The 17,046-nt window shown below is 48.1% G+C and overlaps 1 protein-coding gene across 1 annotated transcript in view; it reads right to left on the bottom strand.

The window, feature by feature from the left end:
* Positions 1 to 9,105: 9,105 nt before the first annotated feature.
* Positions 9,106 to 17,046, bottom strand: part of WDR11 (WD repeat domain 11) — a 59,278-nt gene continuing 51,337 nt past the window's right edge. The window contains exons 22-29 of the mRNA XM_044240636.1: positions 15,780 to 15,845; positions 14,810 to 14,987; positions 14,120 to 14,215; positions 13,415 to 13,580; positions 13,054 to 13,151; positions 12,560 to 12,705; positions 11,318 to 11,397; positions 9,106 to 10,059 (exon numbers count right to left, since the gene is read on the bottom strand). Coding sequence (XP_044096571.1) covers positions 9,902 to 10,059; positions 11,318 to 11,397; positions 12,560 to 12,705; positions 13,054 to 13,151; positions 13,415 to 13,580; positions 14,120 to 14,215; positions 14,810 to 14,987; positions 15,780 to 15,845 — 988 coding nt within the window. The 3' untranslated portion in view covers positions 9,106 to 9,901. The remainder of the gene's footprint in view (positions 10,060 to 11,317; positions 11,398 to 12,559; positions 12,706 to 13,053; positions 13,152 to 13,414; positions 13,581 to 14,119; positions 14,216 to 14,809; positions 14,988 to 15,779; positions 15,846 to 17,046) is intronic.

Raw genomic sequence — 17,046 nt, 5'->3', positions numbered from 1 at the left:
TATCTTCCAGCTCTTTGCTTTGCTTATAAACACAGGGAAGTTACCAAGTAAAGCCCAGTGCGGGTACTTTCCTGGTTTTACGACTGGGAGATTCACAGACTGTCGGCACCAGAGCCAATTTTGGCTCAGGGGTGTATTTTGTTCGGCTTGTACGGGATTTTTTTTTTTTCCTTTCTTTTTTTTCTAAATCAAGCCAACATTTAAAAGTCTGGATAGTCTATGAAGTTATTTGGACTTTCAGCTTCTTTTGAAACTTAAGATCTGACACTCGGGGCCTCCGTCTCCTGCTACGAACCTTCCTTCCTGAGCCTGGGGCCCCCAGACCCCTCACAACCGCACCCTGCCCGTCTCGCTCATGCTTATGACTGACCTCCTCCCCGTCTCCTTGGCAACATTTGATTTTCTGATTTGTTCTAGAGCCTGTTATCTGTAAAATAAAAAGTTATGGTGCATCTGAACTCAATCTATACTAAAATCAAACAACACACATCAAGCTGCAATAGACACGTGCACATTTCATCCCATCCCCTGAGCCAGCGGCACTGTATGGTCTCATCTTTTAAATATGAGAGCCACAAATCTAGGGGGGGACAAAAGCCACAGGCCTCAACACTATGGGTCATTTCCGAGTGCCCTAGTGCCCTGTTAGACGCCACGAGGAGGAGTGGAAGGGGAGCATCGTGGGACCTGGGGGAAGATCGGATCACGACACGCCTTTGCTGAGTGGGGAAGGTGCCTTGCCTGCCAGTTCCCGCCCGGCCGGCTGTGGGCTGTGGCCCGCTCCGTGGAGGTACCAGGGACACTGGAAAATTACCCCCTTCTTTAAGAATGGTCTAAAATGTTTTTTTCTGTGTTTAAGAGGTGACGGAAAGGCTGTAAACCTACGTGGACCTTTCAGTGGACAGAGTGGGGTTAGGGACCCTGAAAGGCTCCTTACACTAAAAATAGAGTCAACTAGAAATAGACCAGCCCTCCCAAAGGTCAAAGCCCATTTAGGATCATCTCAGTCCACAGCTGGATCAACGTAACCCAGGACTGCTAGGGCATCTCCCTTGGCTGCCTGTGAAAGGCTAAAGGAAAACCCCAGGAGGAAGACAGCCCCATCCAAAGCTTCAAACTACATGAAGATTTTTATATAGAACATCTGACCATCAAAGATTATCAGGCATATCAAAGCCTGACAGTGGGCTTCTCCGTAGAAATCGTGGCCGAAGGAAGATGATGGAGGGTCTTCAGAAAGAAAATGATCACCAGGCTGGACTATGCATCCTCAAAATAACAGAGCTCAGAGATGATTGTTTCAGCTGGGTTATGGGTACACAGAGGTTCATTCCATTGTTTTCTCTATTTTTGTATGCCTGAAATGTTCCCCAAAAGAAATGGAATCAAAATGAAGACAGTGAAGACAGAGGGAAGCGGAGAGAATTCCTTCCCGGCAGACACAGAGTAAAGACCCTAGTGGAAGGTGTTCTTCAGGGAGAGGGAGAGGGTCCAGAGGGCAGCTGGGTAAGACAGGAAGAGCCCATCCTGACGTGGGCAAGTCTAAATGGATACTGACCATGTAAAACAGTAATTATGTCTCGAGGAGGTCTGCAAATACAAAGAATTAAACTACATGATAACAATATCTCCTGAGCCAGAAGAGGGATCAGCAGAATTAGTACGTTCTAAAGTCCTTTTCACTGTCCGGAAAGTGGAAAGAATACTAATTCATGTTAGACTTTAATAATGAGTTGGGATGAGTGTTGTAATCCCCCAGATAATTGTGAAATGAATAGAATAGAATATGGAAGTAACAAGATAATAGTGGGGAAATGCGATATTAAAAAATACTCATCCCAAAGTCCAGGGAGTGGGGGAAAGATATCAAATGAGCAGGGAAAGCTGAAAACCGTGAAGACGGCGGACACCCAGTGTATCGTATGGAGTCACACTGCTGTGCGCGAGTGGCCTAGGACTCCGGCTGAAAGAGTAAAAAAAATAAAAAACGCAAGGCCATGGTGCTTAGAAGGGACACCCCTTCAACATAAAACTCTCCAGGCTCGGGGGACACTAAAAACAATGCAGTCATATTCCCCACCAGCACAGGGGATCCGTAAAGCAAGAAGCAAAACGGCCCAGAACCGTAGGATAGGGACCCAAAAGTCTGTCATGGCAGGAACCTCACCCTCTGGTAACACATGGCCCGTGGCTGGCCCGGACCCCGACCCATCACAAAGCAGCAGGTGTATGGACACCTGTAGCAGATGCTAGAGATGCCGTCTGGAGGAGACCCGCCTTGCCCTCCTTGGCCCTCCAGCCCGGGAGAGGACACCGACTAAAGAATGGGGCACTACGGAGTTGAGCGGAAGATCTTGCGGTAAGCTCAGAGGCCTGAGATGGGGAGGGGGGCAGCTGAGGCAGGAGGGGCGTGGGAGACGGCAAGAGCAACGCCGTGGTGGCAGAAACGACCAGTATGTTGGCCGGTTGATTAAGTCACAGGGTGCAAATGGCAGGTGCTGAGTGGGAGAGGCTCACTGAGGACCTTTTGTGTCATTTGAAAGTGAACTGTTTGCAGGGAGAGGCTTCGCAAAGGGTTCCCAGCTGGAAAATGGCATCGTCCACTCACTTATGGGGCAGGCTGGAGGAGCAGGGTGGGTTTTTTGTTTTGTTTTTGTTTTGTTTTGTTTTGTTTGCACTTGGAAGAGAAAGCCTTGGCAGGAAAGAAGGAAGGGAGGGAGGTCCGCACTGCCAAAGTGCAAAAGAGCGCGATCAGGCAGGAGCAGGCAGAACACAGTAAGGACTGTGATCAAATAGCTTTAGGAATCTTAAATTCCATAATCCTTGGCTTAGAGGGGTACAACATGTATCTGGCATATTAAAGGCCTTGAAGGTCTACAATAAAAAAGAACTTATTTAACTGTATTTATTTTGGCATTTCCCAAACTTACCTGATTATCATGCTTTAAAAGGGTTTATTAATATTTTGCAGGACATTATGGTTCCAAGGAACACAGATTGCAATATATTGGAGGAAAAAAAATTCTTGGCTTTAGAAGCCTGGAAAAGTAAAACCACCAGAGTCCCACCTCTGGAATCTTCCCCAAGCCACAGTCATGGGTCTGGATGGTTTTGACGGCCACACAGGACTTTCCTGGACTGTGGGCTTAGGAAATGTTGGAACTGTAGTTCCCTCCGATCAGCAGCAGGCAGCGGAAAGACGAGCCAGCAACGTGTGGTAAGAGCTGCTGAGACCAGGGGCAGAAACAGAAGGCAGAGAGGTTGGCTCGGTAAAGTTGCTTAAAAATGAACTTTCTAGGTCCAGAGGTACAACTGGGAGCCTTTCTTTTCTTTCTGGAAAGCAGGGCCTGAGAAAAACAAATGCAAGCCAAAGGCCCTCTCCGCCAGGGGAGTGGAACAGGAATTCCTGCTGTTCTGGGAGGAGGGAGTACAGGCCCTGCAACGGGGGGTACCTGAGGAATTCTGGGTCCTCGGTTTTGGTCAGTGGAAGCATGTTCATGTCCTAGGACCACTGTAACAGATCACCTCACACCTGGGGGCTGAAAGCAACAGAAATGTATTCTCTCAGCTCTGGAGGCTGGCTGCCTGGCTTCCGGAGGCTTCCAGCCCTCCTTGGCGTTCCGAGGCTGTCTGTTGCATCCATCTAATCTCTTCCCAGGGCCACCTTCTCTGTGTGTCTCTGTGTCCTCTCCTTTTAAGGACACCAGACATGGCTTGATCATCTAATCATCAAGGTCTACGAACACCCTATTTCCACATAAGGACAGGTTCTGAGATTCCAGGGGCACGGACATGCATCTCCCAGAATTCAGCCATTCACCATTCAGCCCCTACAGGAGAGCCAGCAGTCCCCTCTGCAGGCTCTGTGTGTGTCTCAGCCGTAGGCTCTCTCTCTGCCGGGATCCACTGGGTTCAATCCCGGTCCGAGGGTCCAGAGCTCAGGGGCTGGGCTGCCCACGCAGCCCCAAGACTCTCCAAGCATGGCTACTACTTTGTAAAAAGTCACTGGCTGCTCACCTCCCAAACACGGCCCTTCCGTTTCCCTCCACTGCATCTGTGGTATAAGGATCAAGTTGCCACAACCATTGACAGTTCAAGGCCAAAAGACTGAGAGGTCAGTCTCATAATCAAAGGGACAAAGCGGCAAATGCTTGGACCAGACCCAGGCTCACAAAGGGAGGTTTTCCCTGGCCCCCCATCTGGCCACTGGTTCTCCAAGGGCAGAAGTGAGCTGCTCCCGCCCTGTGTCTTTGAATGGGAACTGGGTCTTCATGGACGATCAAACTAGCCTTTGCCCCTCTCTGGGAACGGGGCAGTGAGCTCCAGTCACTCTGCCTCAGTAGGGACCTGCTTCTCTGTTCAGTGTCCTAGTGGCCTCCGGCAGCTTCCTAAGGCTCAATTCTCACCTAGAAGGGCCAGCTGCCGAGTTACTGGGGACTGGGGAGGAGGGGGGAAGGAGGAAGGTGTGGAGGCAAATGCCAGTGAAAGGGAAATGTCTGTGGAATGGTCTCTGGGGTCTCCCTCTCCCTCTGCAAATGCACACTGCGTCCCCACCACTCATCAGAAGCCCTGCCTGGTTTTAGTCTTTGTTCAGAACACATGGGCCCACAAGGTTGTTGGAGATTTGTTGAGTGACTTGAATCCCACCAGGACGCCCAAGCAGACCAAGCATGGGAGCCGGCCTGAACAGGAGACTCACCGAGACCCGGGTTCCACGGACCAGCCATCCCAGGTCCTGCCCTGCCAGGACAAGGAGCAAACGCTGTCCTCTGCCTGCATCATACCTGGAAACAGAGCCACCTCCAAGGTGGCAGAAGGAAGCCACGTCTGTCCCAAAGCCCGTGATGGACGGGAGCGGGTTTTGCACACGGGTGTTTAGATTCAGCCGACAGGTGAGGTTTCAGTTCCCCCAGAGGACCTCCTATTCCTTAAAAAAAAAAAAAAAAAAAGGACAGAAAATAGAGCAATAGCATCCTTCGGCAGTTTCCTTACGAAAGGAGAGTGCCCCCAGCCCAAACAGTATAACCTCTTTCAAACCGATAAAGCAACTCGGAGCATCCAAACATTCAACAGGTTTTTAAAAATAATGTTTTGAAAATCACATTCTTTCTAGTACCCAATGGCTAAGGAGACAGTTCTTTAAATCTTGGCCCTGCCGATGGCCGGGCCTTGCTGCACCTAGCTTGCGGACTGATGCCGGCCTCGCCCCAGATGAGGAGGGCGCTCAGGACTGCAGCTCAGCTGCAGAGGGAACCCCTCAAAACTGTCCCCGAGCACACGTTTACACGGCCGGGTAAAGGCCATGCAGGCTGAGGCGTCAGGCAGGCCTGTGTCTTACCTCCCGGCTCTGTCACTTACGAGGACGGTGACCAATGGTCCCGTGTCGCTTGACACCATTCTGGCTTTCACATCCTAAATCCAGAGTCGCAGGAAATTCCTCATTTGGGGACAGTCCAAGACAGAGGGTCACCCCAGTTGTCCCCAACATCTCTGAACCTTAGTTCCCTCTTCTGTGAGCGGGGGCAAGACTGTCAGCCACGAAGTCGTAAGGATCGGGCGACACCTGGTGTGGCAGGGCGTGTGGATGCGCAAGTGGCTTCCTAGGAGCCGAGACGCGTGGGCTCCCAGGACGGGGCTCACTCACCAGAGCAGCCGCACCAGGGCCGCCCAGGTATTTCCCATCCCTGACTCACGCCTGCCTCCTCCTTTCCTCACTCCCTCCCATGTGTCTCAGCAAGCAGCACTTTGCCAGTTTCCTCCCGAGCTCTTCCATTCGACCATACACTGCAGGCTCGTCCATCCTTCACTTCCGGTCTCTGTTCCACTTCCCGGGTCCTCCAGCTGGATTCCGTGCATCAGACACCGGGCTTCCCGGCCCAGGATTCTCTCCCCAGTGTGGTCCTACGGATTCACATCAGCGACGGCCGGGCCCACCACCGGCTTAGGACAGTAGTATTCTGGGGCTTCTACCTGCCTGAAGTAGTAGTGCTTAAAGATGCTGCTCAGGCGTCAGAAGACTGGAACACAACGAGGGTTTTATCACAGCAGAACGGGTTAGGAGGTGTCTGGAATAAAACTGACATTTGCTTTAACACGTTGATATGAAACAGCTCTTGGATTTAAGTTTTTCTATCATCTACTAGTGCCTTTTATCTCAGAATTGTCAGGAATGCAATTAAGGTCACCCTGGGGGGTTCACGTTGTACGTAGTTTCCTAGAACCAGCGCCATGGGAAATTGGGCCTCCACAGGGAGCCAGGTGGCACTGAAACAACCTCTTTCTGGAAAGAGGCTGGTCCAAGTGCACCTGCTTACAGGCAAACCGCAAAGGGCTCCGTACCGATCTGCACCCAACAGGGCAGCCGGACATGTGAAATTTCATCCCAAGCAAGCACGTGGGACCTTGAGCAGGAGTGGGTAAACTTTCCTGTAAGAGCCAGACATTTAAGTATTTTAGGCTTTTCAGGCCATATGGTCTCTGCTGCATCTACTCGTCCCTGCTGAATGAAAACAGCCACAAAGAACAGATGGGCAGGACTGTGTTTCAGTAAAACTTTGTTTACAAAGTGGGCAGTGAGCTGGGATTCGCTCCCCAGGTCCGTCTGCAAACCCTTAACTAGAGGGATGGTCACAGTGAAGAGGCCCTTCCTGCGCCACTCTGCCTCCTCCCTCTGCCTCCACATCAGCCCACTTCACTTCAGCTTTAAAAATACCGTTTAACTGCGGAGAAAATGGACTACATTTTAGAGGCAGTGACTGAGGAATGTCTTTTTATCTGATCTTAAATTTTCAACTACCTGCTCTGGCCCCGTCTTTCTTAAGTAGTGCATCTCAGGGTCTGGAACAACCCTCTTCCCTAACTGCGCCTGGTTGTGCTGTATAAACACGCAAGAAGGGAGAGCGCCCGGGCGGCTCAGGCCAGGCGCTCTGCTCCGCGACGAGCCTGCTTCTCCTCCTCCTGCCACTCCCCTTGCTCCTGCTCTCTCTCTCTCTCTCTCTGTCAAATAAATATGGAAGAAGGGAAAGCTAAAACCACCCAAATTGCCTATGGAACCCAGAATGTCTCTCCTTTCTGGTATTTAGAACAGTTAGCTTGACTCTTTCTTCTCAGTGTCCCCCCAAAAGTAAAGAGTGGTAGAAGTGTTTATTTGGACTTTTTACGGAAGAGAGCCAAACGCTGAAAGAAAATACTTGAAACTGCTTGAAGGGACTCATGTGAGAGCTTCAGAATCACGGGACATCCTGAGTGAGAGAAAAGAGGGGCTTTCCGGGGTTGTTTTCGGTGGGTCCTGCACAGCTGGAAAAGCAAACACACAGAAGGATCCTTTAAGGACAGGAAAGACAGCAGGATGATCTGCTTCCCCAAGTTCCCTCCGGCCTGCCCAGCTGGTCTGATTCCCGCAGGTCTCAGACGTGAGTCCTAGAGCCCAGCTTCTTCCCTTCCCGTCTTTTAAAACGGTAACACCTTCAAGTGTCATCATCTCAAAATGCTTTTTCCTTTGAATGGCAAGGGTTCTCTCTTGCACATATTGTGTAGGACCAGTCACACCGACTGCACGCAGACCGGGAACTGGAGGCCTGCTGGCTGCTACAATGTGCTCCCAGAGCCCCTAGGCCTGCCAGAGCTTCACTGTTGCACAACCTACAAGTTTGCGCCTCCACACGCCCCTTCCTTCCTGCCCCACAGCCGAGGAGAATGTGACGCAGGGGTGATGCGGGGGGTAATCACTGGCCCCTAACCCTGTCCTCGTGCCAGTGACGTCTCCAGGCAGCAAACAGCTCAGAGGGGAACTGGTTTTGTACCAGGGTCTGTTCCATGGACAAGCTGATCGGGAGAAGCAGCGCGGGATTGGCTTGTACAGACGCTGCTCTGATTTGCTCTATTTTAGAACAGAAGGTCCTGCTACCACTTTCAAAGCAATGAAAATACTTAAAGCGAGACCAGCCAGGAGGAGTGTCACCCAGCAAGCCCGCTCCACACCACGTCTTCAAGATCCGCTAGACGGACTGCCAAGGGAGGGCCCAGGACCCTGACGGCACTCCCACGGCTACGGCCACAGAGAGGGCCATGCTGCTCCAAAGTCAGTCACTCTCATCCCAGTTCTGGCTGTGGGTTTCACCCTGGGAGGCCTCCGTTGCTCATGCACTAATAACACGAGGTTCCTAACGATCCTTCATGAAAAGACAGGCTGAGGTGCAGCCGGGAATGTGATTCATCCTCGTTAGCCTCTGTCCCTGCACGCTCAGCTTCCGGCCCACAAGGTCACCAGGGAGAGCGGCTCCCAGTTGTACTTTGACAGACTGGGTCTCTGTCTTGTGGTGACGAGCAGTGACCGCCGTCCTACCCAGGTGGGCTGTGACATACTTCAGGGCCTTGGCGTCAGGCACGCAGCAGGTTCCCGCCTCCAACCCCACCTCCAACCCCAGCAGGCGGTGCCTCACTACTTAGTTGTTGGCCTCGAATCCAAACATATTTAATTTTCAAAATACCCCACTCTAGAGTAAGATTTCTTTTTTCCTCTCTGCTTACTAAGGCCAACATTCTTTTTCCCTTTAGGTAGCTGATGGCCGCATAAACAAAATATACATGGGCAATCATTTAACCACAGGCAATACAGGGAGGGCTGTGTTTGCCCGTGGCCCTTAGAATTCCAGGGTAACCCGCCCAGGCACAGAAAGGACAAGGAAAGTGAGCCAGTTACAGGACTAATAAATGCATCCTGGATTTCTTCTACAACTTTAGCCAAAGTGCCAGCCTGGGAACAGGCATTCCTAGAGTAAGCCCATCCCCTCTGTGGATCTCAGTTCCTTGTCAGAGTGGATGGTTGATGCCTAAGGACAGAGGCCATGACTCTATTCAAAAATCCTAGCTCCTGGTGGGTGTGAGGAGATGCGCCATCCTGGACATCCAGGAGGGGAGACCGGAATGCCACTCCCTCACCTCCCTCCAAGAGCCCTGCTCCCTTGGGAACTGAGGCAGATCTGCCCACGGTGGGGGCTTTTGGTCCAATCCTGGGACTCCTTCGGAGGGTAAGAAGCTGGAATGACTCCTGAGAAGCCAGCATGGCTCCTGACTTCCTGCACAGCAGCTTGTGGAACACAAATGCCTGGCTGAAATTTCCTTTTTATTTATCATTTTGTTAAGTTATAGACAGGAATAATTTATAATAGTCACATCTCAGATACTTCAGTTGTTGGACAAACACAAAGACAGAAAATTAAAGCACAGAGAATTCAAAAAGATGGTTACTATAATACATCAAGAGTTAAAATTCAAAATACCCAAGACCCCACATATTAGAACAAAACATAAAGTTTAAAATTTCCCTATGAGCCTACGAGCCTGAAATTACAAAATTTAGCAACTGCCTAAAACAGAGAATCATGAGTTCTATGTTCTCAAGGTAAGAAACAAGGAATGCTTTGGTAAATCATCTTTACTACTGAAATATGTCTGCCACCTTTTGAATGATTGTATATAACACAGGCACAGCACAGATTTGAGAGTAAATCTCACAAACTTCTCTCACTATTCGATTTTTCAAATATCTTTTCATTCAGTCAATGAGAAAAACAATTCAGTCACCTGAATTTTGTTTAAAAAAATTAAAAGTATTTCCAGGGACTCTTAAAGCTGTCTCCAAAAGTATAAAATGTTCTACCCTTTCAAAATCCGAAACATTCGTGTTTTTTTTGGAGATAGACACAGGACGTGGGACTTGCTCCTAACTCTGTAAATGCTCATTTGCTGCTGTCCATGGCAGCCTCAGAAAAGTGGGGAGCAGCTCACGGGGACCCTGGCAGGGACGGCATCTTCAGCAGCCCACACCATGACCTTGACCACCGCCAGCCTGGCCCCCGTCCTGCTTGCAAGGCCAGGTTCCCCAGCACATATTGACCTGTCACTCTTCGGTCCGTTTTTGCTTGGGGGACTCCAGCTCACTCAATAAATCTCTGCCGGCTGCTCCAGCTTTTGAAGCAAAAAGAACCGCTCCCTGTTTAAAACCGAGGTTCTTCAAACTTCGGGCATAATCTGCGTATATAGCAGAGATGAGTTTCTGTAAGCCACAGTTAAGGAAAAGAAGGCCAGAGAGAGATGTGATTACATGCCACCTCGCTCCCACAGGTAGGAAACAACCAGCTCCGGGGGGCTACTCAGAGGGACAAGGGGGCCCACAGGAGGGCAGCAGGAGGCGAGCACAACACAGCTGAGCACGGGCACCCTTCCTGGGGGAGGGTGATTCCGGGTTGGGGGAGGCGAGGTCTCAGTCTGCAATGTCACCCACTACACTTGGCAGAAGCTGAGTACAAAGCACCTCCTTCTAGAAAATCCAGCTAACATCCTCCTAGACTACCTCAAAGCCTAACACAACTAAAGACTACATAAAGCAAGAGGACTCACGTGCACACCGTCTGGCATGGGAAAGGCTGAGCGGTGGGTGCTCTGGGGGGCAGACACCGCTCAGCGAGAGGTTCTGAAGACAAAGCCTGCCTGGAGGCATTGGGTTTCGGGCAGCCCTGTTTCCCCGAGGTTCTAAGCAGCCCCTTCCAACTGGAGGCAGCTCCACCAGTGCCTGCATATGGGACACTGACGAAATTCAAGTTCAGTTTCATTTTCTATACCAAACAAAACAACATACACACAGAAGAGCAAGTATCTGACCTGTGGAAATGAAGATGTGATGCGAACAAGCGAGACTCAGCAAACTCAAGCGACTGGGGGCTGCGTCCTCAAGCCCGACCCTTTCAAAGAGAATGTGGGACTCAAGGGGAGCTGGCAGCTGGCCACCGGGACCTGCCTGCGTGACACGTATCTCTGAAGTGCTGCGTCTGGTCCCACATTAGACTGTCACTGTGGATAACAATGGCTTTTTTATTTATTCCAGAATGTATATTCCAGATAAATATATAAATTTTTATATACTGTATTATATTTTTTATATATATTTATATACATTTTATATATTTTATTCCATGGAGTGCATTCTCTTAAATAGTACTGTTTTGAAGTGTCAGGCTCCTACACCTTTCCTAGATCATTTCCTTTATCTTTTTTTACATTCAAACAAACCTTCACAAAATTCGGAGTCCCATCCCTTTACAGCCTCTGCTGCCTCCCCATCCGTCTTAGACCTGATGCCAGCAACGCACCCATTTTCTTCCAGATTCTCGGTCATTTCTCGCTCTCCTGTGACTTTGGCAAATCTGAGTGTGGCTCGTCTCTGATATGACACAGTTCTTGCCCAGGCAGTACGACTAAGAGGAACCCACGGTGCCATCTGTCTCCTCCTTGGCATAACCATCCCAACAAAGGATATCTGTGTCCTCAGTGACCCCGACCGCGCCGTACTTGAGACAGGCCTCCACAAATAAGGCAGCTCTATCGAAGTATCTCATGCTGCTCAAGAGAACACAGGGAGTCAGGCTTCGTGATTTACCGCGTTTGGGGGAAGACCCACCCGAGGGCGTATCTCCAAATAAAGAGTTGTACCCATTCTCCCTGGAAACCTGAGTGCCAGTAAGTTACACGAGCACCTTTCCAAGCCCTGGCTCACAGAAGAAAGCAGGGGACAATACTCATGTCCCTAACCCCAGGCTCTTTCTTCTTTTTTAAAGATTTTATTTTTTATTTATTTGAGAGAGAGCTGAGGAAGGAGCAGAGGGAGAGGGACAACCAGACTCCATGCTGAGTACAGAGCCTGATGCGGGGCTCGATCTCACCACCATGAGATCATGTCCTGAGCTGAAATTAAGAGTTAGATGCTTAATCGACTGAGCCACCTGGCACCCTAGCCCCAGGCTCTTTCTAACTAATATTTACAAAAACTATAACATACTTGGGTGCCTGGGTGGCTCAGTGGGTTAAGCTGCTGCCATCGGCTCAGGTCATGATCTCAGGGTCCTGGGATCGAGTCCCGCATCGGGCTCTCTGCTCAGCAGGGAGCCTGCTTCCCTCTCTCTCTCTCTGCCTGCCTCTCTGCCTACTTGTGATCTCTGTCTGTCAAATAAATAAATAAAATCTTTAAACAAAAACTGTAACATACTTAAATATACACAAATCCACAGAGATAGGACAAGTATCCACATACCCACTGTCCAGATTTAACACAGTCTTTTGCCATATTTGCCTCAACATCCCTTAGTTTTAGATAAATAAAATAAAATGTCCCCTCAGTACTAGGTATTACTTTCAGAGGGGACATCTCCCACTGGCAACACTCTGCCGTCCTTCCGACTGCTCTCTACCCTTCCTCTCAACTGCTCCTGAAGACTTCTTTTACATTCTTTTTAAATAGACACCTGTTAGTTTTGGTGAATATACTGGTAGGAAAACAGAGCTCCTAGGCCCAATGAAGACAACTTAACAAGGACTATGACTGTTCCATTCTCTGTAAAGATATTTTTTTGTTTATTTGTTTTGTTTTGTTTTGAAATAACCCTAAAAGGTAAGTTTCTCCATTCACTCTGCACAGAGTGCTCCATCCACCCAGCAGAGACTACTCAAGAGAGCACGAAGCAGTCCGTCACCCCGACCAAGGCGCGGAGCACTCTGGGTGTACCTGTGAAGTGTCTCGGCCACCGTGAAAAAGCAGCCCAGGGAGAGGAGGACCAGGAGGGCCTTTGACTTCTGGTTGACTTGTGGAGAGCAAAGGTGGTCCACCCAGCGCTTTAAAACATCGGCGCACTCTTCAGAGCTTAAACGGACCTGAGAGAGATGCCCACATCAAAAATAAAGACGTCCTGCACTACGTAAAGAAAACTGTAATGGCATCAACATGGGCTCTGCGCCTGTGCGACCAAGGCCAGAGTCTGGGCTCACACCCCAGCACCCCAGAAGGGAAAGGGGCCAGCTGCTTTCACTTACTTGTTACCAAAGACATCCAACACTCCATAAGAAGAAATGTAATTTCTTCATAAAGAACGGGAGCCTTAGAGTTGCAAGAAAGTATCTGCATAGCAGCTTTGCAGCCAAAACACCCCTTCTCAATCACGAGTCCAAGATCGAGACTGAACTCTACCCCACATGCTCAAGGAGCCTCAGGAAGCCACCTACCTTCGCCAGCCAAGCGGCCCGGTTCCACTCGCCGTATGTCTGCAGGTAGCGGCAGGCATCTGCGGCCTTGTCTATCAGGCAGAGCAGCTGCACCCCCTCTGGAAGACAGAACGATAGCCCCCAGGTGACACCACGGCCCCGTGGAGTCAAGAGTGGAGGCGGCACCGCCACAGCCCCAACAACAAAGTGGGAAAGCGTGGGCTCGGTGCCCTCGCCGTGTCAGCCGGCCTGGCTTCATCCCCTCGGGCCAGTGCTCTTGGACAGTGTGACAATGGGCTCATACACAAAAAAAGGAACAACTACGACATAAGCAAATGCTTTGTCCAGAGGACGCACAAACATACCACAAAGCGTGCCTCACCTGCCAGCTTGCCATTGGCGATCATGTTAGTGGCCACCAGCTTAATGGTGCTCTGGGAGGGGCCCGAGGAGGTGACAGTTGTGACCAAACAGGCTTTCAGGGAGTCACAATAATAATGCTGGTTATCCGCACTTGTTTCCAACAGCAACTGCACAGCTCTGTCTGTCTAATGAGAAAGAGTTTTTCTAATTATGAGACCATTTTCTTCCAACATAATCTTAGTGAATTTATAATTTATACACTGAACTTAATAGCTCAGAGAAGACTTTCACTTTCAAAATTTGCTTGTCAATGCTTTGCTTATATCTAGTGACCACAGCGTGTCTGCCTGCTTCTTTGAAACAAAGGTAAAACCACAGTCTGGTTAACACACTCAAGAAACTGCTTACTCCAGCTCGGCGTCAATTCAGAGACACAAAACCACAACAACCCAAACCAGTCAGGTCTCATCTGACATTACGCAAGCCAAAATTCTAAGCTAGTCAACCCCAGATTTTTGTTTTCTCACAAGATTTGTTGGTCTTTTGAAATAAAGCTGAAATTTACATGTATTCATTCAGGGAAATACTATGATCTACTGTCTGTGCAAGCATGTGTATATGTGTGTGCATGTGTGTGTGTGTGCATAAATGTACATGATGCTCTGAAACACTCATCAGCTAGCGATTCCGGGAAACGTGAGTGGAATTGTAAAGACTGGCATACTTGACCCAAGAGAAGTAGCTGGTCTGTGCATTTCCTTGTATGATCATAAGTTGACCGCTTTACTTCCTGTAGATTCACCCTTTCCAGCTGAAATTTCTAGAGTAGGAAAAGAAAAAAAGAAAAAATTGAGTCAATTTAAGACTTGAGTTAAATTTTACTAAAATAAAATCCTTTTATAAATATTATTTTGCCTTCTGAAGTTATTAGCTAATCAACTTCACAACATAATAAGAGTCTGATTAGAGAAATGTTGAAATGAATTCTCATCTGTGTGCGAGTCTGCCCACTTACAGAAGCCGGCCCTCCACATACTGAAGGACTCTCCTGCAGTGAAAACATGGTGAAAGTACCTTTTCAGAATAACAAATTCAAATTGAGTGAAAGAAATGTTTGTTATTTATAGAAAATAAAATTAGAGAATAATAGTGAATCTTCTAAGTTAACAATTTTAAGACAAAGAAAAAAATAAGGACTTAATAGTAAAATTCTAACGTGTATTAAAAAACTCAATGAGCATTTATGAGCTTTTCAAGTCCCGAGTCAGGCCTTTTTTAAGGCAGTGGCGCCAACAAGACTTACTATGTGCACCTTCACTTAGCCGGAAAGTTTCCCAAATTTAAGATACTTCTTACAAAGACGTAAGTCAACAAGATGGGAGCTTTAAAGAGTTTAATATATGCAACACAGTACCTGAAAATAGGCATTTTCACAGAGAATATCATAACATATATCCAGCGGGTTGTTCACTTTGTCCTGAGGCACAGTTTCTTTAGAGGCTGGGGTGCCCGCCGGCTTTTGGCGGGACAAGCTGTGCAGGTAGTGGGCAGCAACGGTCCAGAAGTGTAGCTCTGACTCATCCCCATAAAGCCTGAGAAGGGTGACACCGAAGTCCCACTGAGCGCACACAGCAGACTTGGGCGTGGACAGGGGCTCTCCACGAAAGCCTCAGGGACCAGGAGCATAGCATCTGGGATGCTGGCCTGTGCCTGGCAGCGTGACAGAGGAAGCAGCCCATTCGCCAGCCCTAACTGGGTTGTCTCAGACAACCCAAGAGCCTGAGGGCACAACCCCTTCACACCCAAACCCCCCTGTGCTGTGGTAAGAGCAGCATGATGGGCTGGGCCTGATCATCATCAAGGCCTGGGCACTGATTCACCGGCTTCGTCAGGAGCACACACACCTTTCAATCTGGACCACAGCTTCACATTAAGGAAGAAGCTCCTCTGGGAAAATTGGCTAAATAAGGTATAGAAATATCTGCAATTTATTCTTTGGGGCATAATGGATGGAAATTTCTTTTTGGTAAGTGACAACTTGACCATTCAAAGAGGAAGTACAGATTATTGCCTCTAAATATAATTTACTAGTATAACTAAGGACATGCTCTTTGTAACTGATATTTTGAAACACAAATTTTAAAAAGTTGTCCGTAGGAGGCAGCCTTTTCAGTACAGAAGGCCTAGATCTCACATTAAAAATGTGAATTTTTTTTCCTATTTGTATTACTAGTTTCAAAATTAACTGTAAAGCAAATATAAAGGATGAACTGATACGTTGTTCTAAAATCTAAAAGGGTTTGTTTGGTGTTAACTGAGAACCCTCAATAAGAGAAATGAGTTCATCTGAAATTCTGTCTCTTACACAGAACACTGACTGTTACCTTGAAACCAGCAGGCATCTCTGCAGGAGAGTGAATTCTGGATCAAGCAAGAGCTTCTTGATGTCACTGTAAACAGGAATCCAGACAAAGGGAAGGCAAAATTTTTAATCAAACAATAAAGGAGATAAATTAGTATACTCTTGAAAGGGGAAATCCACTCGAAATTGTTAATCTACTTAAAGTTTTGCTATTCCTTTTTTTGTTTTGTTTTTTAAGGATTTTATTTCTTATTTGACAGAGACACAGACACAGAAAGAAGGAACACAAGCAAGGGAGAATGGGAGAGGGACAAGCAGGCTTCCTGCGGAGCAAGGAGGAGGGAGTCTGATGGAGGGCTCAATCCCAGGACCCTGGGATCATGACCCGAGCCGAAGGTCATGACCAAACCGAAGGTGGCTTAACAACTGAGCCACCCAGGCGCCCAAGTTTTGCTATTCCTGAAATATTTTGTTCTTTTTGAACTAGTTTGTATGCTTAGAACTGACAAAGGAAGTTACTTTGCCGTGACCCTGAAATGACAAATGTTTTAAAAGGCTCACAGTGGTTCTAGGCCTGGAGAACTGGTACCTGTCAACCATCACAGGGGGTGAGGCTCTGATTCAGGCCTACAGTCCTGCAAGAGTTTAACTCATGGTTTTGAAAACATGAACAGCTATCTCCCTATAGGAATAAGAATGTCACTGTTGGCAAAATGACTTTGCTACTCATCAGAAACACTATGTACTTTAGAAAAGAGAGAGATTCAGAAACTATTCCAAAATCTATTTAAGGAAGAAAGACACGATTTTATAAACTGATATTCCTAAAATAGCCACATACAGAATATTCATAAATTGGGAGGGGGAAAGATGCTCTTTAAATCTTTTCTACTTAAACACAAATGTTACTTTTTGGATACAGAAACAATAATTATTTTGAATTTGGCGTCAATAAAACATGGAAAATGTATTAAATACTGTGATTACATGTGATAGATTCTAAGATTGCAAAAATGTATTCTATTTAACCAAGAACTGATGGACCCGTATGTTTCTACTTCCTTTGCAATATTATTCCCAATATATCCTTTTAAATGCTCTTGGCTCAAGGGAACATATTAATTTCTTAGGACTGTGCACACATAGCACCTGATGTGAAGAATTTATTTTAGAAAAGGCAGCTGCCACGGAAGAACCGCGCTGTGCATGGCCTCTAACCTGAGGAGCTTCGTGGGGCATCTGTGGTCGAGGCGGGCTGAGCTACGATGAAGCTCACACCACAGCTTCCG

Source organism: Neovison vison, chromosome 2 (assembly GCF_020171115.1).
Source record: "Neovison vison isolate M4711 chromosome 2, ASM_NN_V1, whole genome shotgun sequence".
Classification (NCBI taxonomy): domain Eukaryota; kingdom Metazoa; phylum Chordata; class Mammalia; order Carnivora; family Mustelidae; genus Neogale; species Neogale vison.
Note: the sequence above shows the minus strand (reverse complement) of the source record. Positions and strands in the feature narration are given on the sequence as shown.